The 26,290-nt window shown below is 39.9% G+C and overlaps 4 protein-coding genes across 5 annotated transcripts in view; all 4 read right to left on the bottom strand.

Annotated features, from left to right (window-relative positions):
- LOC124149384 (pro-neuregulin-2, membrane-bound isoform-like) overlaps window positions 1–26,290 on the bottom strand; it is a 273,209-nt gene that overhangs the window by 218,678 nt on the left and 28,241 nt on the right. Inside the window, exon 1 of one of the 2 annotated variants that reach the window (XM_046520928.2) lies at window positions 22,543–22,644. The exons of the other annotated variant lie outside the window; for it this stretch is intronic. The gene's annotated coding sequence lies outside the window, so the exon portion shown is untranslated. Of the gene's footprint in view, window positions 1–22,542; window positions 22,645–26,290 lie in introns of those variants that run through there. 2 annotated transcript variants of the gene reach the window in all.
- LOC125378120 (mucin-22-like) lies at window positions 13,789–14,508 on the bottom strand. The gene has a single exon (XM_048392980.1). It carries the CDS (start codon window positions 14,506–14,508, stop codon window positions 13,789–13,791), a length of 720 nt encoding a protein of 239 aa, XP_048248937.1.
- Window positions 14,505–15,020, bottom strand: LOC125378119. Its single transcript, XM_048392979.1, has one exon. The coding sequence runs from the start codon at window positions 15,018–15,020 to the stop codon at window positions 14,505–14,507; it is 516 nt and encodes a 171-aa protein (XP_048248936.1).
- Window positions 15,051–15,404, bottom strand: LOC125378118. Its single transcript, XM_048392978.1, has one exon. The coding sequence runs from the start codon at window positions 15,402–15,404 to the stop codon at window positions 15,051–15,053; it is 354 nt and encodes a 117-aa protein (XP_048248935.1).

Here is a 26,290-nt window from a genome sequence, read left to right as displayed (position 1 = left end):
TAAACCACTTTGGTGAAACCCATGTGCAGGGTTATGATGCTGACAAATGTAGAAACATACTCAGGGACAATCTGGGATTCAAACCCATGACTATAAGTTTCTGGCATGCCCAAGGGATGCAACACTGCACAGTGAATAGTATTTTGCACACTGTGGTGATGGTGACCATTATTTAATGTTTGCTTGTTTTTGTTTAACACTGCACTCAGCAGTATTTCAGCTGTATGATGTCAGTTTGTAAATAATCAAGTCGAGACAAGGCAATGAAGCGATTGACATCATGAGCATCGATTCACACAATTGGGATATGATGACATGCATTAAAGTCAGCGAACCTGACCACCCGATCCCTGACCACCCAATTAGTTGCCTCTTACGACAAGCATAATCGCCTTTTACAGTAAGCATGGGTTGCCGAATCTGCACAGGTCGTATTTAATCTAACTCAAAGAAGTTTGAATATCACTTGCAAATGGGAACATTTCCTCTACACATCTATCACAGAAATAAAACACCATTATCTACTATAAATAAGTACTCCAGCCGCCCAGCCCAAAGCTATGGGAACAGAGCCTACCCTTTGGCAACAAGTCTGGCACTGTTTGATCATAATATTATCAGAAAAGCAACACCTCCACAGACAAAGTCTCCCAGCCACACTGGCAGGCTTTAGCCATTGTGGAGGCATCCCCATTGTGAAGTCTTCCGAGGCCACGGGGACTCTTCCTTTTCATACAAAATCCCTTAATCAGCAAAACAATCTCCTTCACCTTATAAATACCTTGTGTATATTACCTGCGACTAACCACTCGATGCACTTACATCTTGCACAAGGATGTATACAGAAGATGTTGACACAGCGCAATCAACGCTTCAATTTCCTAAGGGCCTAACACAATTTGTTGGTGGCAAAAATCAGTTAGTTGTAATTGATGTAGTCTAGCCAGAAATTTACAACATCTTCCAAATGACTGCACATTCAATTTCATGCAGGTTACTTCCCCAGATGATGACCACAACACTTAATGAAACCTTCATTTGACTTCTTTACAAATGGTTCTTTGCAAGTGACACAATTTTCCATTTCATGTTAGGAATGTTTAAAAATATCTTCTGATTGTTTGAACGCTTTCTATTCTAATTTACTGATTGTGCCGTTCTTGTGGCAAGCTAACACAAGCTCAGCTTTGAAGTAATATTGGTTTTGTTGATGTAATAGTTCCACTAAAGGCCACACCATGAATAGACAAGATCACTGATGACCTTCATTGACCATCTGTGACATTATCATTGTCCATTATGACAAACAAATTATCACAGGTCAAGGTCAAAAGGTCACTGTCAGAAGGTTTAACTTGTCAATCAAGCAATACCAAGCAAATATGTTTTAAGCAATGAATAATTATGTTTTGACATGTATGAAAGTTGAAAAGCAGTAAACTTCTAAACTTAAAAGATTTTGCAGGTGAATGAGGATTCTTGTGTCTGCAATTTTCAGCATGGTTATAATAGTCTCCCTGACAGGAGTATTCAGAGAAGAAAGTGATGTGAGGCAAAATGGGGTTAAGCGTCTCATTCAAGGTTATTGCACTTGTATAGTAATGTGGGTGTGTGCTGGTTCTTGTCCAGAATAATAGTGGATTTATTGTGCTAGACCACTGAGATACCATGCCACAGTTTAAAATGAATACCCCACTCAGACACAGTATGCTGCCTCTGAGGCAACCAGTCCTTGTTTCTTTGCCTTAATGCAGAGCACCAGGTATGGTAACAACAAGTACCATACTTAAACGTCTGAAGGTATGACGAGGATGGGTATCAGCACAGATCAATGTCACTACAGTACAATATTTGTGTTTCAGCTCACATTGCAAAGGACACACAAAAGGTGAAGTGAGTTGAAATGGGGTTTTGACATCATGTCCAAGATTATTGCACTTATATAGCAGCGTGCATGCACATGTGTGTGTATGTGTCTGCTTGTACTAGTCCGGACTGATGCCGATTTATAGAGTTAGCCCACTGGGATACCATGCCGCAGTCTTAACATGAATACCCCACTCAGACACAGTATACTGATTCCGAGCCTACCAGTCTTACCAGCCTTTTAGTCCCTTAATGCCGAGTGACAGACAGGGTAACAACAAGTACCATCTTTCAACGTCTTTTGGTAAGATGCCATCGGTGATCAAAACCCGGACCTTCTGCTCTCCGGGCAGAGGCTCTACCACGAGACCACAGAGGCAGTCGACAAACAAAAGGACAAAATGGCAACAGTCAAACTCATCATCAAGCAATTCACCTCAAGTACACACAGTACACCATCTGGTTACTGACAAGTTTGCAGACAGGTTGTGATGTCTCGAGCAGGTTCTTCCCCCATCTGGTAAAGAACTGCTGTATCACACGCTCAGCAACAGTTTGGTCATACCACTAGTAAATCAGAAAAATCGAACACATGCCTTAATGAGCAATTTAAACTATCAGTAATCTGTTTTATATCACAAAAACTTAATTTATCTGTCAAGAATGTCCATCCTGACAGCAGAGATTTCTTTGACAGTTTCCATTCCTCTCCATGGGATTTCTAAATGAGTTATGTCTGATGGAGGGAAACGGTAAAGTTAGTGTATGGTGGAGTTTATCTTCCAAGGACAATTGCTGAAGACAACAGTGAGTAAATTGTTTTGTCAGCTCTCTGAAATATCTCCATTGATTATAAGCCTCCACTTAAAGAAGTAACTTCCATATAATGCCACCAAGACAGCATCAGAACTTTGAACAGCAAAGAAATTAAGCTAATCAGAATTATTGAGTCCAATAATGTTTCAGGTGTAAAAAATATCAATTTCGGACAAAGCAAACCAGAATCTGGTAGTAGGCATAGTGTTATATGGCACATAGATGGATATCAAAGTATACCAAGTTTCTCCTCAAGAGGGTCCCCAAATTGGTCCCCGAGAAGTTTCCTGAGACGGTCTCCAAGAATTGTTCTCGAGGTGGTCCCCAAAGAAGTTTCCCGAGATAGTTCCCCAAGAAGTTTCCCGAGATGGTCCCCCAAGATGATTCTCAAGATGGTCCTCAAGATGACCTTCATCTTCTGGGAGGTGATCTAAAAACAAGCCCCCAAGATGGTCCAGAGGGTAAAGATGGTCTCCAAAAAGGTCCCCCAAGATATTCTTCAAGATGAACCTCCAAGGTATTCCAAGAGATGGTCACAAGGATTATGTGAGTCACCAAAGATAGTCCTGGAGAAAGATGATCACCAAAAATGGTTCCCCAAGATATTCTACCAAGATGGTACCCCAAAATAATCTCCATGACGGTTTCCCAAATTGATTCCAAAGGTGGTCACCAAGGGGGTCATCCTGGTATGTTCATGGCAATTTATGCAATTACTGAGAGGCAGCTTGCGGGAGAGATGTTTTTGTTAATCTGCATGTTTCTGTACCAACAGAGGACACATTCTGCCAATGGATACAGTAAGTCATGCAATTATTAAGGGACAGCTTGTGGGGTGTATGTTTTTGTTAATCTGCAAACTCCTATACCAACAGAGGACACATTCTGCCAATGGATAGAGTAATTCATGCAATTATTTAGGGACAGCTTGTGGGGTATATGTTTTTGCTAATCTGCAAACTTCTTTATTGTATTTCAAGAGGGACCTATTCTGCCCCTGCAGTTAATGCAATTATACAGGCTTAGCATGTGGGTCACATGTTAGTTTCCAACTTTCCCCAATGTATTTCGACAACGAAAATGGTGAAATACCCTACCTTATGTCGATGCAGAATGACTTAAGGTCACAATGAAAACATATTACGACATAAGGCTTCATTATCACAAGATAAGATGTTGCAAGAGACAACTATGCTTGTCGTAAGAGCCAACCAACGGGATCGGGTGGTCAGACTCACTGACTTGGTTGATGCATGTCATTATATCCGAATTGGGTAGATCAATGCTCATGATGTCAATCAATGGATGTCTGGTCCAGACACAATTATTGACAGACCATTATCATATTGCTGGAATATTGCTGAGAGAGCCATTAAACAACAAACAACAAAAAAGAAGAAAAGACACAACACAGCCCTAGTTTACGAGCTTATAGACCCTTTCACAAAATATACAATCAGTAGAAAGTGTTTGTATAATAATTTGAAAATAGTTTGTTAATACGACGTCTTATATAGAGATTATTATATATGCATGTATGTCATGCTGGTTTTACGAAAGGAGTGTAAGAATTCATGTATTTCCCCAAACGAGAGTGAGGGTTATACATCAATTTTTCCATGAGCTTCATAAAATCAGTATGACACACGTGAACGTAATAATTTCTTTATTATCCACTAATTCCTAATCCTTTTGAGCTCTCCTTTACAATAAATTCACTGATCACCACCGCTGTCCTAGAAAACCACAATTTGGCAAATGTCGGCAACAAATCTTCAGCTATTGCGTCATTTCTAATGTGACATCATTCCATCCTTACGTTACAATGAGATTCAAATGATGTCAACAATACTGTCCGGATGACACTGGTGCATAGGAAGTCATATTTGCAGAAATGCACATTTTTATGATCTCGGTTATTTCTAACCCTCAGGGTAATAACTATAATTATATATTAAGTATGAGGAAATTTATGAACACAATGCTGTACCACTGTCAGTCATACCAAAGACGTTCTCAGAGTGTCATACATCCAGTGAAGATATAATATAGCCTCAATGCTCAAACATTCAGCCGGTTTTGTGTGGTTTCATAAATCAATGAACAAGCCAAATCCATAAATAATATTAAATCAGTTTTTGTTATCAAATTTCATTGGCATTAACAAATAAAATTTGCACTGACAGCATTCTGTTAATGATTCTGAAATATTTGAAGCTTGTCCATGTCACATCAGGCATGATGTGCAGATTGGTGGCTATTATCGATGAATTCTAGTTTCCTACTGGGATGTAGATGATGTGGAATAAAACATACAAGCCTTTGATCACATAAGAAAAGAGGTTACTACACTCGAAGTTTCAGAACCTGGTTTAGTATGTGTAACGCTTAAGTGTCACACGACAAAAAGGGACCACTTCTGAGATACTTAGGTAGCTTTCCGTGAAGACCTATGAGGGTCTAGATCCAGTACATGCAAAGAACGTCATCTCACTTGTATCCTTGTGGGCGAAAAAGCATCAAGTACCATCAGACAAAAATCTCACGTTGAAACCATCAACCCATACACAAGGATATCTGACAAACCAGTTAATGAAATCGGAATGCCAAATTGCAAATACAACGACTCTGACCCAGAAGAGTGTGATATGATTGGAATCTGACAGAAATATATTGGACAGTTTTATAGATTAGTACTAGTTACTATGGTATCTAAACACGCTGCTTGTTCTGGAGATTGATAAGCACTGGTGATCCTTCCAACAACTTTGATCTTTCTTCAGTAAATCCTTATTTAAAATCAGAGCTCATTCAGCAATGGGACATGGCAGGAATTATGGTAAGGGAAAATGTCCATCAAGTTGAATTGCAGCTTATGCATCTATCCTCACTTGACCTGTGATCTGCAGACTCTAGAAGAATAACCGAAAACTTAGCCAAAACCAATCCTGCAATTTACATTCAGCAAATCATCTTACTATGGCCCTCAGGTCAATCTGTGCTCTAACCAGATTGTGTGTTCTGTCCCTCGAGGGGGATAGAAAACAGACCAGGTTTCCTATTATTGAACTTTATTTATGTAAAATGACAAAGCTGTGATGGCTTCAAGGCTTCATCAACAATTTCAAGCTTCACGTCTTCTGGTTCAGTTTTTTTATTATTTTTGCTGCCAGCAAGGTAAATATTTTTTAGTACCACTTTTTTAGGAAATCATTTGTAATGTGTCTGGAAATTATGAAGCAGAGGCAAGTTGTCCTGTTGGCAATTGATCAACCATGAGCAAAATCACGAAACACAGTTTTCAGGCATGCCAGACACAAGGCGATCAAAACATTCAGTCTTTGTTACATGTAGCACTTGCGAAAGGAAAACTGATATTCTGATTTCATGTTATGTGTGTAAATCATGTGCCTGACACTGTATTTAACAAATATCTCGTATCCTACACCTTGATAATAACCAGAAGTTAGCTGCTTACAGATTTATGATATTAATAATAAGCGTTGGCTGTAGTGTAATAACAGTCATTGAGAAGACTGATCTGGCAGCAATCTGGGTATTGGTTTGTGGACAGGAATTAGGCCCGACTGAAGATCTTATACATATAAATATTCAACTTTAAGGTCTCTTAATGAAGGCATTTTCATAAACTTTCAGATCCAGTAGCTTTGTGAGTGAGTTCATTGGGATCTGCCTCTTGAACAGCACCTTAGTTACATCACGGTGTATCTGCTTGATGTGGGAGGGGAGCCGAGGTGATGCAGGTGAAGATGTCTAACAAACGTGCATGATGCTGACAAACCAAGGATCATAATCTTCCAGATAATAATCTTAGATTCGCAACTCTGTAAAGAATAAATCCATGCAGCCAAGGGAAGTAACTCTGTGCAGCAAGTTGTAGCATCATATAAGTTGTAGCAGGATCACTCGGGGTACATGGGGATTTATGCGTCCTGTGTAAGGTTTTATACCACAAGCCGAGTTAGGTTATCCTAACAAGGGATGCATAAAACCCCATGTACCCCGAGTGATCCTGCTGCCATGAATTTATCTTACCGACATGTTTTAATGTGACATTGTAAAAGAACTAAAACAAATTCAAAATTGATAGAAAACACCTGTTAGACTGAGCTGAGGTTGTCCATTGACTCGGAAAAGCGTGCAGCTGTTTGCTTTGAAGCGGGTAAAGGGATTTATTCTGCCTCTGAGAAATGCAAGTGCAGCCTGTATTGCTTGTGGCGGGGTATAAGAGATTTATTCCCCCACCGAGAAATTTGTTACCCTCCAAGGCAGGTTATACAGTACTTTATCAAGATCACGTGGACCAATCAGAGCTCTTCATTCTGACATGGAGGTATGATAAGAACCTTTGGCAAACCATATCGCATTACAGAGAAATAGTCGGACACAATCACCTCCTCATAACCATGACACCTTATCAGTTTGTTTTTCAATTCCAGTGTAACACACATCAACCCAAGACATTTAGGTTTGTCATTCCGGATTCATGTTATAAACTTACAGCCACCTTTTCCTATAGTGTTGTAGGTATCTTGCTAGTAACCTTGTGAGAGGTACTACATTTAAGTGAGACCTGCTTGGAGGTTATAATAATTACTTGACCTAGGTTTTACAGTTTGATTGTATAAACAGCCTTTTAATATGCCTCCAATGTTGATATTTGACTGGTTAAAATCCCCTGCAACCCCGCATACCATGTTCAGCATTGTGACCCACTGTTTGTGAGTCAGTGGGGCAGATGATGAAAGGGTATTCAATCTTACATCTCATGACTTCAGTTGTCTGCCTTAGCATGCTGCACATGGTCTTTCTCTTGTACGCTGTCATCAATTTGTTTTATATGGTGACTACTGTATTGTTTCCCTATAAGGTATCCCAATGTTTTCTGGGGCTGTCGGGTAGCCTAGTGGTTAAAGCGTTCGCTCGTCACGCCGAAAACACGGGTTCGATTCCCGACATGGGTACAATGTGTGAAGCCCATTTCTGGTGTGCCCCACCGTGATATTGCTGGAATATTGCTAAAAGCGGTGTAAAACCATACTCACTCACTCACCCAATGTTTTCTTATTCTTCTTGGTATTTCTTGCATGTAGTTTGTTAAAACACACATCCCTATACTTTTCCCACGCTCAAGGTTTTACGTTTTGCAACCAAAACCTTGGAGTTTGAACTAGAACATAAATGTCTTCTCCTGTACAATGTCAAACTATCAGTCAAAACATATCATTAGTTCCAGCAACAATCACCAGCATCTTGTTAGTGCACTGTTCACATAGAGACTGTGGGCTGAGTTAGACAACCTCCTAATTTGCACCCTCCTCGTCACATCTCCACCTCCAGAATGACAATTCGCACCTCGCTATTTAACAGTGACGAGCCAGTCGCCTGGTCTAATTTTCTCATCAATCAATCGTTCCAGTAATCAATAGCTTCGTTTGTCCGGTTAATGACTGGGTCGAAACTAAACGTGCTAATTCGATATCAGCACTGAGAGCAGCAACTGAGGGCTACATTAAGCTGACAATCACCGCATTATATTCCTGTATCTGAATGTAAGCATGACAGGAAGCACATTAAAACTGACGACATGATGAGCAGGATTTCAGAATGCCGATCTTGTCAAGCTGAAGCAGCGTTTTATGACCAAGAAATGAATCGTATTGAATCGTGTCTGTGTTACGGTAACACAAGCCGTGACACTGACATATTTGAACTTAGTTTCAGATGTGGTCTATGATCAGTCCAAGGTTTCAGAGTCTCATCAATACATCGATAGACATTTTGGTGAGAACTTGGCTGAGAAATGGTGATGCCATGTCATACGCTCATTGAAATATCTGGGAAGGAAGTCGTCATGTTTCTGACAATACATTTGTAATTTTGTTCATAAAAATCATTCACATAAAAAATGGACTACTTTTGTGTCAAACAATCACATCAATAGGTGAAGTAATAACGCCCAAAGCAATCTTGGTTAAACTTTTAATATCGAGGATTCCACGCTCAATAGCCTTCTCTATAGTTAACAAAATCGTGATTATTGACACCAAACATCAGACAAGCCAGGACAGACAACCACAGACTGCGTGTAATTTCTATGACAAATTACCCTAGCAGGAATTCTATACAAGTTTTTCAGCTCCAACCACCCACACATAATGCTGCCAAACAATAATGTTCATTTCGCAATGTACGACTAAACCCTGTCTGTATCTTTGTGAAGAATGCTGAATGAATGATTTCAGTCTGGTATCCATATCAGCAGACAGGGAGTTGCCACGGTTTCTAACTTACAGTATTGTGCTCTTGTTGAGAGCAATGTTTGTTTCCTTAAAATAACGTGGACATGAGAGAGGGTAGATTTCAGTAATGTAAACCCAAGAACAATGTAGCAATAACAAGCAGGAAGGAGTGTAATGTTGGAACAAGAAAGAGCTTATTATCGGTTACTTTGATTCCAGTTTTTCAAAAACAGATGGAGACCTGTACATGACACTTACACATGTCATCAAGCACGTGACTCCCACCACTCACTGCCTCCCTGATATGATAGTGGGACTTACAAAACATGCCGAAAATAATCAAATGTTTTTTGTTTATTTATGTTAGTAACTGTCTTATCTTAAATTTGGATTAAAATATCAGAATTTGTCTTTGAAAGAATATTCATTTGTCAAAGTAGAAATTAAATAGATTTTATCAATTTCTTAAAAAAGGAAATGTACACTGCAATGAGATAGAAGCAGGCAATGTAGAAAACAAATTTCTTAAATTTTACACCCACTTTATCTGGATAGTTCATGGAATGATAATAAGAATAGGAAGCAATGTTATGGCATGGATTATAACAATGAGTGAGTGAGTAAGTGAATGTCATATTCAGCAATAGTCCTGCCATGTCACAGCTGGCCGTAAATAATCAAATCTGGGTCAGCTTAATTCAATCAACAACAATAACCATTGATTTGGAAGACCTCGTGGGATTATAGATGAGATGAGATGAAATTGGGTTTAACATGACTTCCAAGATTATTGCACTTAAATAGCGACATGCATGCATGTGTGTGGCTGCTTGTACTAGTTCGGACTGATGACGATTTATAGAGCTAGCCCACTGAGATACCATGCCGCAGTTTAACATGAATACCCCACTCAGACACAGTATACTGACTCCAAGCCGACCAGTCCTTGTTTTAGCCCCTTAATGCCGAGCGCCAGACAGGGTAACAACAAGTACCATATTTTAACGTTTTTTGGTATGACGTGGCCGGGGATCGAACCCCGGACCTTCCGCTCTCCGGATGGACGTTCTACCACTAGACCACAGGATTATAGATGAAGAAACAGTAATGACCTATAATATATACGATCCTTCAAAATAAGATAAAGAACACCCAATTTATCCATGTGACTAAAGTTAATCTATGGCCATGACAGATTTACCACAGCCACATGAAAAACCTAGGTGTAACTGAACTTCATTTGAGTAGTATATACAAAATACAACATCAATATTTACTTAGACAAATGAAAGCTGACACATCACTAAGAGCTCGACTACATTGTACTAAGATTACAAAGGTTACACTGTATCACATATCTATTGCTGAAAACATTTCATATGACCAGTGACTCAATCAAAACATTATTAACTTTAACTTCATCTAACCAAAACTCCTACAGTGAGTGAGTGAGTATGGTTTTACGCCGCTTTTAGCAATATTCCAGCAATATCACGGCGGGGAACACCAGAAATGGGCTTCACACATTGTACCCATGTCGGGAATCGAACCTGGGTCTTCCGCGTGACGAGCTAACACTTTAACCACTAGGCTACCCGACCGCCCCCAAAACTCCTAGAAGAACAAATTGAGAAATATACATAGGATAGAACAGACAAATTGCTTTTTTTCAAATGACTGACACAAATGTGATATAATCCATAGCTAAACATCACTCCTGCCTGTCTGTCCATCAGGATCATACATACTTACCTGTCTCTGCCGGGAAATGAAATTACCCAACATTGGCTACACTAGGCTTGCCACGAAGGTGGCAGCAATCAATTACTGGACCTGACACTGCATTCGGATATGAAAAGAACAATGTATTTTCTGAAAATAGCATCATAGTAATGCCCACATACCATGGTATTCATGAATCACGACATTCCAAGAATACATACAACCGAAATGCTTCCAACTCACCGCCTACACTCTCATTTTCAATTCACAACTTCACCGTGCCATACTGTTTCTAGATTTAGTTGATGGGGAGAGTGGGGATCATGTGTTGTATGCAGTGCTGTTGCTGTTACAAATCCTGTATATTTCTATCATGATATAATGACAGGACAACTATCTGTAGTGACCTCTCAAACATTTGTGTTTAATTCACCATACTTTTTACACAAAAACTGAGAATTCCAAATATCAGAATACCAAACATGTACTTGTCATTAATAAACACACATGAACAGTTATAATAACATAACCGGGAAGATTGGTGGTTGAATAGGTCTTCAGCAACCCATACTTTCTGTAAAAGGCGACTATGCTTGTCGTAAAAGGTGACTAATGGGATCGGTTGGTCAGGCTCACTGATACATGTCACTGTATCCTATTTGTGTCGATCGATGCTCATGATTTCAGTCACTGGATTGTCTGGTCCGGAATCGATTATTTACAGACCACCGTCATATGGCTGGAATAATCCTGAGTTTGGCGTTAAACAACAAACAAACAAACAAACAAAGTTTTCATAACAAAGAGGGTTGGTTGAAAAGTCTTAACCTAATCACAAAGGATGTCTAGTGAGTGAGTGAGTGAGTGAGTTTGATTTTACGCCGCTTTTAGCAATATTCCAGCAATATTCTTCACTTCTTTGGCCCAATGCTTTGAGGGTATGTAAGTAACTGGGCTATTTCCAGCAACAAAAGCAGGCCGATTCCCCCTTTTTGTCTGAATGCCACAACTCTCGTGGCTCAGCCCTGTGACAAGTCACATCAGGATAGGACTAGTTAGTCATCAGCATGACCATAATATCCCATCTAATGTCCAAGCTGTAACAACGAACAAGAGACAGGCATAATGTCAATATGGAATTTTTATGAGATTTTATTCCACTATATGAATGAGTGAATGAGTGCGTAAACATCCAAACTGTCCAAGTGAATGTTGCTCAACTAGTCTGGAGTATTGCCGGTCACATAGTACTAGCCCACTGAGAAAACATACCCCACTCAGATACAGTATACTGACTCTGAGCTGACCAGTCCTTGTTTTTATCCCTTTACTGCCGAGCACCAGGCAGGGTAACAACAACTACCATCTCCTGACGTCTTTTGGTTTCCAACTGCCAGGTTTGAACCACCAGCCTTCCAGTGTCAAGGCAGATGCTCTATCCACTAGACTACAGAGTTCTGGTATCAGAACCCATGTTCAGTGGATCCTGGCTCATCTATGGGAGGCAACACTTTACAGCCAAATGTGGTGCCCTGAGATCACAGAACCACCCATTCCCCATGGAGAATAATATTGCTGCATCAGGATTACAAGGCCAACCAGTTGCTGACTTTCTGAAGTGAATGCCCTTAACACAACAGATTACACAAAGGATAAGAGTCAATATTGAGTAATAATTTACAATATTCTGCCTGAGAATTAATCCATGTGAATCCATGAACAAACTCATGGCTAAACACAGCTTGAGCATCTATCTAGATTGGGTCAGAGTATTGAATGTGATATTTCAACCACCCATCCTCCATCACAGTCAGCCAAGAGAGGAATAACCACTGCCCTGAAAACAATCTTAAATCTCAGAAAACACTTCGCGTGATCTGCACCTTCAATTAATAAACTACTAAAATAACGATGTATCTGTATTTCACCTAGTCACAGCTCAGCCACCACAAGCCAACTGACTGTAAAAAACCTGCACCATACTTAATCTTATCTATGACGTCGTGACATGATAAATAATAAACAAGTTAGAACTCAGAAAGCATCTGACCACCTATAAAACATTGTACATATTAAAAATGCAAAGATAATAATTTATAAATATCTATCCACATAAAACATTAAAACTTATCTCTTTTTTCATCATCATATCAGCATAAACAGAGATGTAATTGTAAAAACATTTCCATTAAGCAACAGTTGAAAGTCTTGGCCCAAAAAGTTATCTTCAAACCAAAGGTTAAAGATTATTTAATTTTCTTACGAGATAACATTTTTTACTTAAGTAACAGATAACTACAATTCATAGCATGGTTCATTGCAATAAAGCTCTTAAATATATTAAGTGTTTAAAAAGAGTTGTCTAGACTGCATCTATGCTGCCTATTCTTCTTTGATCATCAATTTTAACAAAAGATCATCTAGAAAATTATCATTAAGTATATAAAAAGGAATCATTTTTGTTTACAGATTGCCTATTTGTTTCATCACGAGCCATAGCAAACTAGTTTTATTTTTAAGTTAGATTCAGTCCTTGCAACACTTTGATGGACAAAGTGTGATGCCTAGCTGAAATGCACACCATGGTATACAATGTTCACCAAGGTTTACCATGGAATGCCATAGTATTACCATGGTATACCATGCTAAACCATGCTAAACTTTGTTACTTTCATTTCTTACCATGGTATACCATGGTCAGCAGAAACCATGGTAGATCATGGCTATTGAAGATTTTACCATGGTAGACCATGATCATCTCAAACAAAAATCATGGTAGACCATGGTCATATAAGACATTGCCATGGTTGACCATGGTCATCTCAGACAAGCCATGGTTGACCATGGTCATCTCAGACAAGCTATGGTTGACCATGGTCATCTCAGACAAGCCATGGTAGACCATGGTCATCTCAGACAAGCCATGGTTGACAATGGTCATCTCAGACAAACCATGGTAGACCATGGTCATCTAAGACAAGCCATGGTAGACCATGGTCATCTAAGACAAGCCATGGTTGACCATGGTCATCTCAGACAAGCCATGGTAGACCATGGTCATCTCAGACAAGCCATGGTTGACCATGGTCATCTCAGACAAGCCATGGTAGACAACGGTCATCTAAGACAAGCCATGGTTGACCATGGTCATCTCAGACAAACCATGGTAGACAACGGTCATCTCAGACAAGCCATGGTTGACAATGGTCATCTCAGACAAACCATGGTAGACCGTGGTCATCTCAGACAAACCATGGTAGACCGTGGTCATCTCAGACAAACCATGGTAGACCGTGGTCATCTCAGACAAGCCATGGTAGACCATGGTCATCTCAGACAAGCCATGGTAGACCGTGGTCATCTCAGACAAGCCATGGTTGACCATGGTCATCTCAGACAAGCCATGGTAGACCATGGTCATCTCAGACAAGCCATGGTAGACAACGGTCATCTCAGACAAGCCATGGTTGACCACGGTCATCTCAGACAAGCCATGGTAGACCATGGTCATCTCAGACAAGCCATGGTAGACCGTGGTCATCTCAGACAAACCATGGTAGACTGTGGTCATCTCAGACAAGCCATGGTAGATCATGGTCATCTCAGACAAACCATGGTAGACCGTGGTCATCTCAGACAAGCCATGGTTGACCATGGTCATCTCAGACAAGCCATGGTAGACCGTGGTCATCTCAGACAAGCCATGGTAGACCATGGTCATCTCAGACAAGCCATGGTTGACCATGGTCATCTCAGACAAGCCATGGTTGACCATGGTCATCTCAGACAAGCCATGGTTGACCATGGTCATCTCAGACAAGCCATGGTTGACAATGGTCATCTCAGACAAAAACCATGGTAGACCATGGTCATCTCAGACAAGCCATGGTAGACCATGGTCATCTCAGACAAGCCATGGTAGACCATGGTCATCTCAGACAAGCCATGGTTGACAATGGTCATCTCAGACAAACCATGGTTGACAATGGTCATCTCAGACAAGCCATGGTAGACCATGGTCATCTCAGACAAGCCATGGTTGACCATGGTCATCTCAGACAAGCCATGGTTGACCATGGTCATCTCAGACAAGCCATGGTAGACCATGGTCATCTCAGACAAGCCATGGTAGACCATGGTCATCTCAGACAAGCCATGGTAGACCATGGTCATCTCAGACAAGCCATGGTAGACCATGGTCATCTCAGACAAGCCATGGTAGACCATGGTCATCTCAGACAAGCCATGGTTGACCATGGTCATCTCAGACAAGCCATGGTTGACAATGGTCATCTCAGACAAGCCATGGTAGACCATGGTCATCTCAGACAAGCCATGGTTGACAATGGTCATCTAAGACAAGCCATGGTAGACCATGGTCATCTAAGACAAGCCATGGTAGACCATGGTCATCTCAGACAAGCCATGGTAGACCATGGTCATCTCAGACAAGCCATGGTTGACCATGGTCATCTCAGACAAGCTATGGTTGACAATGGTCATCTCAGACAAACCATGGTTGACCATGGTCATCTCAGACAAGCCATGGTAGACCATGGTCATCTCAGACAAACCATGGTAGACCATGGTCATCTCAGACAAGCCATGGTAGACCATGGTCATCTCAGACAAGCCATGGTTGACCATGGTCATCTCAGACAAGCCATGGTAGACCATGGTCATCTCAGACAAACCATGGTTGACCATGGTCATCTCAGACAAGCCATGGTAGACCATGGTCATCTAAGACAAACCATGGTAGACCATGGTCATCTCAGACAAGCCATGGTTGACCATGGTCATCTCAGACAAGCCATGGTAGACCATGGTCATCTCAGACAAGCCATGGTTGACCATGGTCATCTTTCATCTTAAACATAGCCATGATAGACCAGGGTTATTTCAAAATGATAAAAAAATATGAAAATTGACCTACTGTTTCATAATTTTGCATTTCATGTATGAATAACAGATAAGGGGAACATCGAATGAAAAGTAATACTATTGTAATAACAGAATTTGTAAGAAGCATTAATATGTGTGTGGCAGATAAAAAATATATTTCACCAGGAATTTATGTTGTCTTTAATGAGTGTGTGAGTATGGTTTTACACCACTTTTAGCAATATTCCAGCAATATCACGGCGGGGTACACAAGAAACAGGCTTCACACATTGTCCCCAAATCGGGAATTGAACCCGGGTCTTCGACGTGACGAGCGAACGCTTAAACCACCAGGCTACCCCACCGCCCCTGTCTTTAATGAATATTCATTACAGATGTCACACACATCCTTGTACTTGAAGTTTGTGTGCATTGAGCAACTGAGTTGAGCACCTCCCTCACTCAGAGACATGTGAAAATGAATAGATCGAAGTGTGATTTTGTTGTCATGTGGGGTGATGAGCATTTTCCCCAACAGAATTTGTCAAAGTTAAAAGTTAAAGGAAGTTTTCATTTGAGTGATAACTTAGTTTCTCTACAAGAAGTGTCACGCTTCATCATTAAACTACATCAAGTGCATAAGTGTGGCCACATTTTGTGAAAAAGTCCAGTTTCTAAAACTTCTGGAGACTCTCCAGCGATGAGGTTGACGACCAAATCCCCATGACTTGTCTTCACACATTGTAGCATGTTGGGCTGGATGAGCAGCTGCTTAACCACTAGACTACACAGCCACCCTTAGATTAACCCTCTCAACACCTGCACATTTCAACAAAATAGTATACTTTCATAACTGATCTCCAAGATGGTCCCTGATTATCAGTTAACATGTGTATAAAAACAAACTGGTTGGTTGCAGTGGGGTAGCCTAGTGGTTAAAGCCGTCGCTCGTCACGCTGAAGACCCGGGTTCGATTCCCCTACAATGTGTGAAGCCCATTTCTGGTGTCCCCCGCCATGATATTGCTGTGATATTGCTAAAAGCGGCGTGAAACCATACTCACTCACAAATTGTTTGGTTTAATGGACCAAATAACTTATTGAAAGGAGGTCAAAGTCAGAGAGCTGAACTCCTTTGAATTCTCTGCAGTACAAAATCAGCCATACACCTAAAACAAACGGCATCATAATTTGTCCGACGACTATCATCAGAGACCAATATGATGGCAACCACACATGCATAGGTTCCCTCTGATCAATTTCCATTTCAGTCAATTAAGCAAGTGGAAACCCTCACAGACCCCAAATGCCCAACAGAGCGTTGATGCAAAGTCATAATTGCAAATAAAGTAAAACAAATCACCCGTTTTATCAGGCATAATAAGGCCCTTGGCTGCTCTGCTGTCTAATTCCTGAACGAACAGGGCATTCTGGACTAACTGAACGGAAATTAGAGGAAAGAAATATATTATCCCAGTGGAACTATACTTATCTTGTGAGCGAACTTGAAACAGGAATTTCACTGCAAAATATTATTTTAGAATCGTACAAAAAGATCAAAAGAACTATTGATCATAAAGTTTGTAAAGTGTCAAATTTATTTTTCTGAAATTTTACAAGCATTAATTGATTTTATTAAAATTGAAATCTCATGAGCTGATGAATTTATTTTTGGGGTTCCATTTTCTTGAATAATTTTTTATTATCCAAACAGCATTACGGTTTTTTGTCTCCCTTCTGTATTTGTAGACACTCTTTGCAAATATTGGTTAGCAGGGTATAATAGAAAACCCTGCATCACAAACAGAAGAAGAGAGATAAAAGGTAACAATGCCATGCGGTGAGGTGAGGTGAAATGGGGTTCAAGATTATTGCACTAATACATGCATGCACCATTTTCATAGTCATAGCCCACTAAGATACCATGCCGCAGTTTTAACATGGATATCCAACTCAGACACAGTATACTGACTCCGAGCTGACCAGTCCTTGTATTAGTCCTTAATGCAGAGCGCCAGGAAGGGTAACAACAAGTCCTTTATCGTCTTTTGGTATCACATGGCCGGGGATCAAACCATTGACCAGGCAACTTTAGGCAGGAATATTCCTATTATTCCAGACCGCCTCCGTGGTCTAGTGGTAGAGCGTCCACCCAGAGAGCAGAAGGTCCGGGGTTCGATCCCTGGCTGCTTAATACCAAAAGACATTAAAAGATGGTACTTGTTGTTACCCTGTCTGGCGTTCGCCATTAACATTATTAAGGGGCTAAAACAAGGACTGGTCGGCTCGGAGTCAGTATACTGTGTCTGAGTAGGGTATTCATGTTAAACTGCGGCATGGTATCTCAGTTGGCTAGCACTATAAATCGGCATCAGTCTGGACTAGTACAAGCAGCCACACACACACACGTGCATGCACATCGCTATATAAGTGCAATAATCTTGGACGTGACGTTAAACAACATTTCACCTCACCTCACCTCACCTCACCTCACCTCCTATTTTTCCATGGAATTTGATTATGAGTATGCAAATGGTATGAAATATCTCAGCTGACTAACAAGGATTGGGTGGTCACAACGCATGATTTCATCATACCCCAAGGTGTAAATAAGCTTCATGCTATCAACCACTGGTCTTCATAACCCAGACTCGATGCAAACTGCCATGATATTGCCGGAATATTGCTGATTCCCTGATAATCATTCGATCCACATGCACCTGCAAGTATGCGATGTCCTGTCTGAGAGGAGTAGCTAGATAAACAGGGTGTCTGTTTTGGGAGATATGCCGTTAATCTGTTTGGGTGCCAACAGCACCATTGAAAGTCAGTTGGACAAAAATCCAAGATATTTCAGGAACTGCTTGTCTGTGGCAAATAGCATCCAGTAATTGCAAACAGCACCGAAATTGCACGCACTGTTTACTTCCTCAATTAATAACTGATCGAATCAAGCCAAGGCTTCAATTTTAGCTATTTGAAGTTTTCCAATATTTTCACACTAAAACATAATTTACCAATTCCTCAAACCAACTGCAAACAAGATAAAATCAGCTGTTCATGTAAGAGAATCAATCACTGAATCTGTTTTTTTTTAAAAAAGGTGGATGTGCAGAGCATCTTAGAAATGTGAAATTTGGAACGAACACCAACAATTACACATAATTTACAATGAGTAACAAAACAAATAACGGTTCTAAAAAATATACTACTCAAAAAAAGTTAAGGACAACTTGATTCTGTCATAGTACTGGAATTAATCTGTTTACCATGACAGATTAACTTCAGTTATATGAAAGAATCAGGTCCTTATCTTTTTTCAAGGAGTATATGTTGTACTAATTTCCCTTAAGATTTTCATTGTGCCATAATCATTCATCACACATTGTTTCCCCGACAATGCGTCTCCACATGGATGCTACACTCACCATGGTCGCTCATCGCGATGGAAGTAATTCCGTCAATGTTTCTGTGCACACTTCCTTAGAATCCCTCACGCTCTAAGTCAATTACATATATGTATCTATCCTTAATAAGCCATGGCCTCCTTATGACAGTGTTGCACGTTGCAGTATCGATTCACACCATTTCCCATAATTCATTATCTCTTTAGTATTTCGGCAAAACATGTGGTCAGGCGGGTTTACAAACACAGACATCTGCGGTGAGTGAAATCATTCTCAGCTCATATAGATTTGTGAAATTAATCAAATATTTGCACAACCAATGACGAAAAGGTCTCGGGTAATGTCTGTGAAATTGCCTTTATTGAAAATTGTCATTAATACAGTGTCTGGGCCCCAAAATATAGAAAATCATCTCAATGCAATTTTGGATTCTAACGTCTTATGTTGTCTGCAATATAAGACAATCAAAACTGAAAAGGCATGATTGGGGTGTAAGGAAGCATTCATTTCGTGTCGACATCACACAACGTGTATTTCATTCTCTGCAGCTCATGGAGAGTAGACAATTTACGGATAAGGCTTCGACATTTTTTTCTAAGCATTTGATAACTTTTCTCATGGTGATGACAGTTAAGCTCACAGTTAATTTTGAGTATTTTTAATAAAATCACGGTTGATAAACTGCTTTCAATTTTATATTTCATGTGACATAGAAATTGCTCTTTTCTTCTCTGTAAAGGAAGGTGAATCTGAAAAGATTGCAGTGCACTTGTCAGACACATTATTGCTCTGATTTTGATGAAATTCCAGATGATTGGTCGGAGAACAGCAGATTACAGAAACAGACAGGATTCCCGACTCCACAGAATGAAGCAATGTCAATTTCACTTTTCGGCAATGAATGGTACACTGGTCACTGAGGGCAAAGAGTCTTATAAAATGATGATTAAAAAGCTAGCGTATCAAAATGACTTCTTCAAAGTCATACTACGATAATTCAGTTAAACAAAAATGATCTGCTAGCATCAAAAAGCCTGAATGAAATTACGCCCAACAACCATCAAGGGAAGTCATAAAACAGTGACTCCAAGAAATCCTGAAAATACTTTAACAAAAAATGAGAGTACATGGTGATTTCCCATAATGTCATTCATAATAAAAAATCATTGGGAGACTTTCTCTGTATAGAAGAGCCCAGAATATTTTAAAAGTAGTTTCAGAAAATGCTCCCCAATTGTGAGCAGTGCATGGCGTCATAAGGGGAACCCATTGAACTGTAATACATAACTGCACATGCGGTTGTTCCTTTGCCCATACAGTAGCATGCTAACATATTGAAACTATTATGTTTTCTCACAGACAATTTATCCTTATGTAGAGAAAATATCATCAATATGATAGATAGCCTACCTATTTAATGGTGATATCCCCATGACTCAGTAGTAAAATGTGAATTTTGGACAGTAGTCTGTAAGTTTGCATAGCACAATAAACATAGCATGCCCTTCTCCTGAATATTGACAGTTACAGATTAAAACTTCTCGGTTCTTAAAACATCTATCCTAAAAAAACGTTAAATACTCTCAAAACAGCCAAGTGAACAATGTAACATTTCACTGAATACCAACCTTCAAAAGCAATCCCTGACCCCAACGTAAGCAATATCAGTCAATTAGATATCAAAATTATGGAACTGTTTTTTTAAGTTTTACATGATGCAAACGAACACACAGAAGACACAATTACTATTTAAGTGAGCTGAGGGTTAAATATTGACCACAATGTAAGAGAGGCCTCCAAGTGCCTGGCCTTTCACACTGAGGATAATGAACTGAAAACCAATGAAATGGACAAAAAACATGCTGAAACAATTTCTCAGACAGACACACTTTTTGAAGAATTCTCCATAAAAAAGCCAAACAGAGGGTAATATTAAGTGCAATAGTCTGTTTCTGACCAGGGTTGTTTAGTCTGATGTGGCACTGATGCCTATTAACTCCACACAGCAAAGCAGAGTACTAAATGCTCATGTTCCTCAGATCAAATCAACAGCCATTATTTGATGGGCGTTGATGGCAACATGTTCATCGGCAGAGACCAAATTCCTGTCAATTTCCAAAAGACAAAAACAAACACTTGACTGAAGCTGTCAATCCATTCAGCACTGCAGCAAATCATTGCTGTTTGGTAGATGGCGTCGATTTCGCTTCCATTTAGTTCCTAAAGGGTGGTGCACCAATGGTGAAATAGACGACTTCGGAGCAATGCATGTCAATAACACCCTCCAGGCAATGGACTGATGAATAACACTTGTCATTATCAAGAGAACTGTGTTCCCACTTAAGATGGCTGCAGATGATGGAAACGCCAAATGCTATTGGTTAGAAAGTCCAGTTTGTCATTCTGGTTATATGGCGCTATGGACATGATGAAGACTATGTGCCAAACTTGGTCTGAAATACGAGAGTGTATACAAACACCAGACTACGGGAGAAGCTAAGAGATCATCACTCAAACCCTTGGAAATAATTCTGAGTTACAGAACTGCAGACCTGTCACAACAGAGTTACAAAAATTTAAGAAATAAATTGTATCTTAAACAGTCAAACCACTTCACAATATATCCCAGTCAACAGAAAATTCTTGACAGCATTCAAATGAAAAGCATTGATATTGAAAACACCCAATTAATTAATATCTCAGAATGATATGTAACACAAGATATATGTAATATTTTGTAATGCCAGTAAATTTTGTCATTTCCTTTCATCAAAAATAAATAAATCTATAAGCATGAGAAGAATGATTTATCCACAAAACTCTAAAACGTCATCCTTTTATCAAATTGTTTAAGAAACAACTTCACAAAGAAACTTGAACCCAACAGCTGGGTCTGAGAAGGATCCACTATAAATAGTGATCGTCCTCACTCAAAAATTGGCAAACCTCCGAAAATGAGTATGTTGCTTGTTGATTTGACTATATACACAATGCGCTTAACCTCCATTTAGCTACAAACCTTCCCAAGTATTAAGCATTGAAAAAGTTTTTTTCAACCATGAAATTAATCCTTAGCACAACACCTCAATAACCTACAAAATCCACACAAAAAACCCTTTTCCAAATGTTGACAAAATGCTGATCCTTCTGAGCATAAACACCACTTAAACTCTGATGAGATTTAACGCCCTTGCGGGCCCCCACAGACACCTTCCCATCCATCGCCAATGATTGAAAAATACTTCTGAAACATCATCACAAGACAATGAATCTGGAAGCTCACTGACTAATCACGTAACTCTAAGCATTCCAAATAATACCTCCATCATCTCACAACAACAAACTAGCATTGTGTGAGAGCGAAACATCGCTTTGCCAATATAACCCTGAAACCTCCACGACACACAGATCTGGTGCTTGCATAAAGTTTTCACACTTAGTTCCCATCCTCCTGTGGAGCACCGAGACACGGAAATCCCCCAAATGTGTTTGTTTTTCGGGGCAAAGTGAACTGAGAAAGATCAATAGCTCAAATGGTGACATTGTAACTTGGGTTGCCTGGCCAAGTTGAAGTCAAACATTTACCCATCTTTCCAATCGAAGATCCACGGATCTTGATGGGTCTTAAACAGCTCCGAGGTGAAGAGAACCTCCCCCAGTGTGGCTGAATCACATTCTGGGTAAATATTTCCTAGTTTGATGGAGGGCGCTGAAAAGGAAAGATTAATACTACATCAAATGAAAATACTTGATACAAATTTTTACAATGACGTGGATGGTTTTTCATGCCTTTGAGAAAAATACTGACTTTGAAAGATGTTTTCATCTGATCGCAAATGCTGTGAATAATTGTTCTCTGTGATCATCTGAAAGGTAATAGTATTGAGGAAGACGTTAACAGCTAGGTGTTACTGTAAACAATAGTAAAAACTTGTCATGCGGTAACTCTGTGTGTGTCTTGCTGACAAATGATAAGATTAGACTATTTTTTATGGACATATTTCCTTTAGTCCTGGCGTTAACATTCCAGTGTCAGGATTAACGGATCAGCATACAGACAGACAGACAGACAGACTGACTGACTGACTGACTGACTGACTGACTGACTGACTGACTGACTGACTGACTGACTGACTGACTGACTGACTGACTGACTGACTGACTGACTGACTGACTGACTGACTGACTGACAGACAGACAGACAGACAGATTACCAGTAAGTCTCAACCCAATTACAATAAGAAAATGGTAGACAACATAAGTAAAGGGGACGGGCCGCTCCACATTTAGGACACTGCGATGGAGAATAGGGTCCTATGTGTGCGAAATAGCTTTTATGTCAGAAATCACTATTTAAATCTCTAAATACTAACTTACTAGAATTGGGTGTACATTTCAGCGTATGCAGGGTTATACATCACTTCTCTGTTTACCGAACTCAAGAGGGCCTCGTTGTTTTTTCCAAACTCAGGTTATTTTACATAACCACCAGTCTGAAATGAAGTGGAGTACTTGGATATAACTGTTGGTGCCTAACTTTGGTATGGGTTACATTGTAGCTGTATGTATGACAATATCAGTATTAGTTTGAAAACAAATGAAATTGTTGTGATGCTAGTAATGACAAAGTACACATAATCACCTCATACACAGGTGAATCTGAATGTTTGAGCAATTGAGCATCAGCTGCAGAAAGCAAGGTGACATTGTTCTCTATATCAACTGTCCTTCACACCGGGCATGAGGACGCCTATCAATAATTAGATAACATAATTTTATTGAAATTTGAAATCTTCTTCAATAGGCAAATTCATAATAAATCTTTCGGATGTAGAGGGATCTTTCTGTCAAGAAGATACATTGACATAATTGGGGCGAACCGGGATTCGAACCCACAATCATAGGTTTCTGGCGTGCCCAAGGGATGCAACTCTGCACAGCGAATCACGGCGGGGCCACCCGTGCCCCCTTATTCCTCCATAAACGCAAAAAGCATTTTGAAGTCAATTCATATAGGGAGGATATTATATTTGTGTTCATGTCTTACTAGGTTTAAGACAGGAGTGTCTAAATACCGGAATTGAGGCATGAGTGTCGTAAACATAGTATGACATGAACACAAACATAATGTTCTATTAATTACCGAAGAAGATGTCTACATTACAGAGACGAATTTTAGTGTTTACCTATAAGGACAGCAAGTCGCAACAGCAGTGAAACCACAATTTGTCGAATGATGTCAACAATCTTCAGCTATGAAGTTGTTTCTAGAGTGATGTCATTCTGACCTCATGTTACAATTAGATTCAAATGACGTCCTCAATGACGTCCACAATGACATCCAGATGACAGAAACAATACACTGTTGTCTCGTGATGTGATATGATTCTTATGATCCCCAATATGTTTGCCCCCGTAGGTAAATAAAAATAAATGTCAACATTAACCACAGATTGCTTATTAATCATTAACACACAAAAAACTGCAGACAACAGTATGAATCGGTGCCATCGTTCAGTGCAATAATGCAACACAAGCCCCATCCATTCTATTATCAGACAATCAGGAAACAGCAGTTGAATCACTTGCAATTTATTGAAAGACTATTCTCACTTTGGTGAAACCCCAAAATTTTGTGTGGTGCTGACAGACCAAGACTCATATACAATCAGGGCAACCAGGTATTCGAACCATGACAAGTGATTCTTGCAAGGCAAAGGGAAACAACTCTATACAGTTTCCAACCTGTGCACTCCTGTGTATTATAAATGAATGAATTAGTACGGTTTGATGCCACTTTTAGCCCTCTTCCAGCAACATCATGGGAGGGACACCATATATGGGCTTCACACATTGTACCCATGTGGAGAACCAAACCCAGACCTTCCACGTGATGAGCAAATGCTTTAACCACAAGGCTACCCCACCACCTTTTATGAAATGAAAAATCTATTAACATTTAATCATAAACATTAATTACTTTTGTGAATTTTTAATTGATAAGTAAACAGTTGATCTTGACAGTGAATTTGAACTTTGAATGGAAACTGCTCAATTAGCAAACTGCCTCGTGTGACATAGTCAATATGATGTAATTCTTGACACGTCCATAGACATGAGTCCAACATATGGCAGATGTTGATACTTGAAAGCATGACAAAACAACTGCCAAGCATCTATTGGAAACAGGTCTCTAACATAGTATTTTTGGATCTCTTGTGACCTTGACCTATATTAATCACTGTACGATCAGCGGATGACCCCACTCCAGAGACTATGTTACCATGTTAAGTAAATATACAAACTTAAATTAAGTTACCGTCACTAGATATATATCTCTCTATCAGTTTAGTTCAATATTCTATTAGTATAATTTGATTTTGTTTCCACAGAAATGCAATACTTAACCAAGGTGAAAAACGCTAAATGTCAAAAGGTGGCACTAAACCACTTAGTTGATTTGCTTGAAAAGTTTCATTGCGATATCTTCGGATAGCTTTTTCAGTTTTTTAAAATTGTTTCCATGAAAAAAATGACATTTCTATATGCCAGAATGAGTGAGTGAGTTGGGTTTAACGCCGCTTTTAACAGTATTCCAGTTATAACTAGGCGTGTCAGCTTAATGTGGGAGGAAAGCTCGAAGTGATGCAGGTCTCAGACGTTTACCACTTCGATGAAACCCACAAGCACGGGTATGGTGCTGACAAACCTAGAAACATAATCGGGGCGAACCGGGATTCGAACCCACAATCATAGGTTTCTGGCGTGCCAAAGGGACGCAACTCTGCACAGCGAATCGCGGCGCCTTAGATGACTGGGCCACACGTGCCCCCCTATATGCCAGAATGTACCACAAGACCCTTAAGTAAGTGTATCATCAAAGTTTGATAAGGATATTTTGAAAGTTTCGTGAGCTTTCTCCGCCTTGCTCTCAGAAGTGTGAAGCTCTTTTTCTAAAAATTCAAATTATGAAGTTCTAAATGCCAGCAACCTCTACACTACATGGTCCATAAGTAGTCTTAGTTTCCTTACTTCAGATTGTGAGTGAGTGAGTAAGTGAGTGAGTGAGTGAGTGAGTGAGTGAGTGAGTGAGTGAGTGAGTGAGTGTGAGTGAGCAGCGCTTCCAGGTACGACATGCAGTCAACCACATCACCGAGCCTGCCCACCTGGTCCATTTGGCCACTTCTTACAACCAGCACAGGTTGCTGTGCACCAATTCTTACCCAGAGTAAGTTGAGTTTCATGAAGCTATCTTTTGGTGGGTGAGTAGTTCAGTCATATCACAGTGCCAGCTTGATGTGGTAAGAAAGCCTGACATGATGGGTGCTGACAA

This window comes from Haliotis rufescens, unplaced genomic scaffold, assembly GCF_023055435.1.
Source record: "Haliotis rufescens isolate VD_foot unplaced genomic scaffold, xgHalRufe1.0.p SCAF_11, whole genome shotgun sequence".
NCBI lineage: Eukaryota > Metazoa > Mollusca > Gastropoda > Lepetellida > Haliotidae > Haliotis > Haliotis rufescens.
The sequence above is the reverse complement of the archived record's forward strand: the minus strand, read 5'-3'. Positions and strand labels throughout refer to the sequence as shown.

What these genes read in the sequence shown, in the direction of transcription:
- LOC125378120 (XM_048392980.1), bottom strand. Translation starts at nt 14,508, where the DNA reads ATGACCATTGTCAACCATGGCTTGTCTGAGATGACCATGGTCAACCAT.
- LOC125378119 (XM_048392979.1), bottom strand. Translation starts at nt 15,020, where the DNA reads ATGACCATTGTCAACCATGGCTTGTCTGAGATGACCATGGTCTACCAT.
- LOC125378118 (XM_048392978.1), bottom strand. Translation starts at nt 15,404, where the DNA reads ATGGTCTACCATGGCTTGTCTGAGATGACCATGGTCAACCATGGTTTG.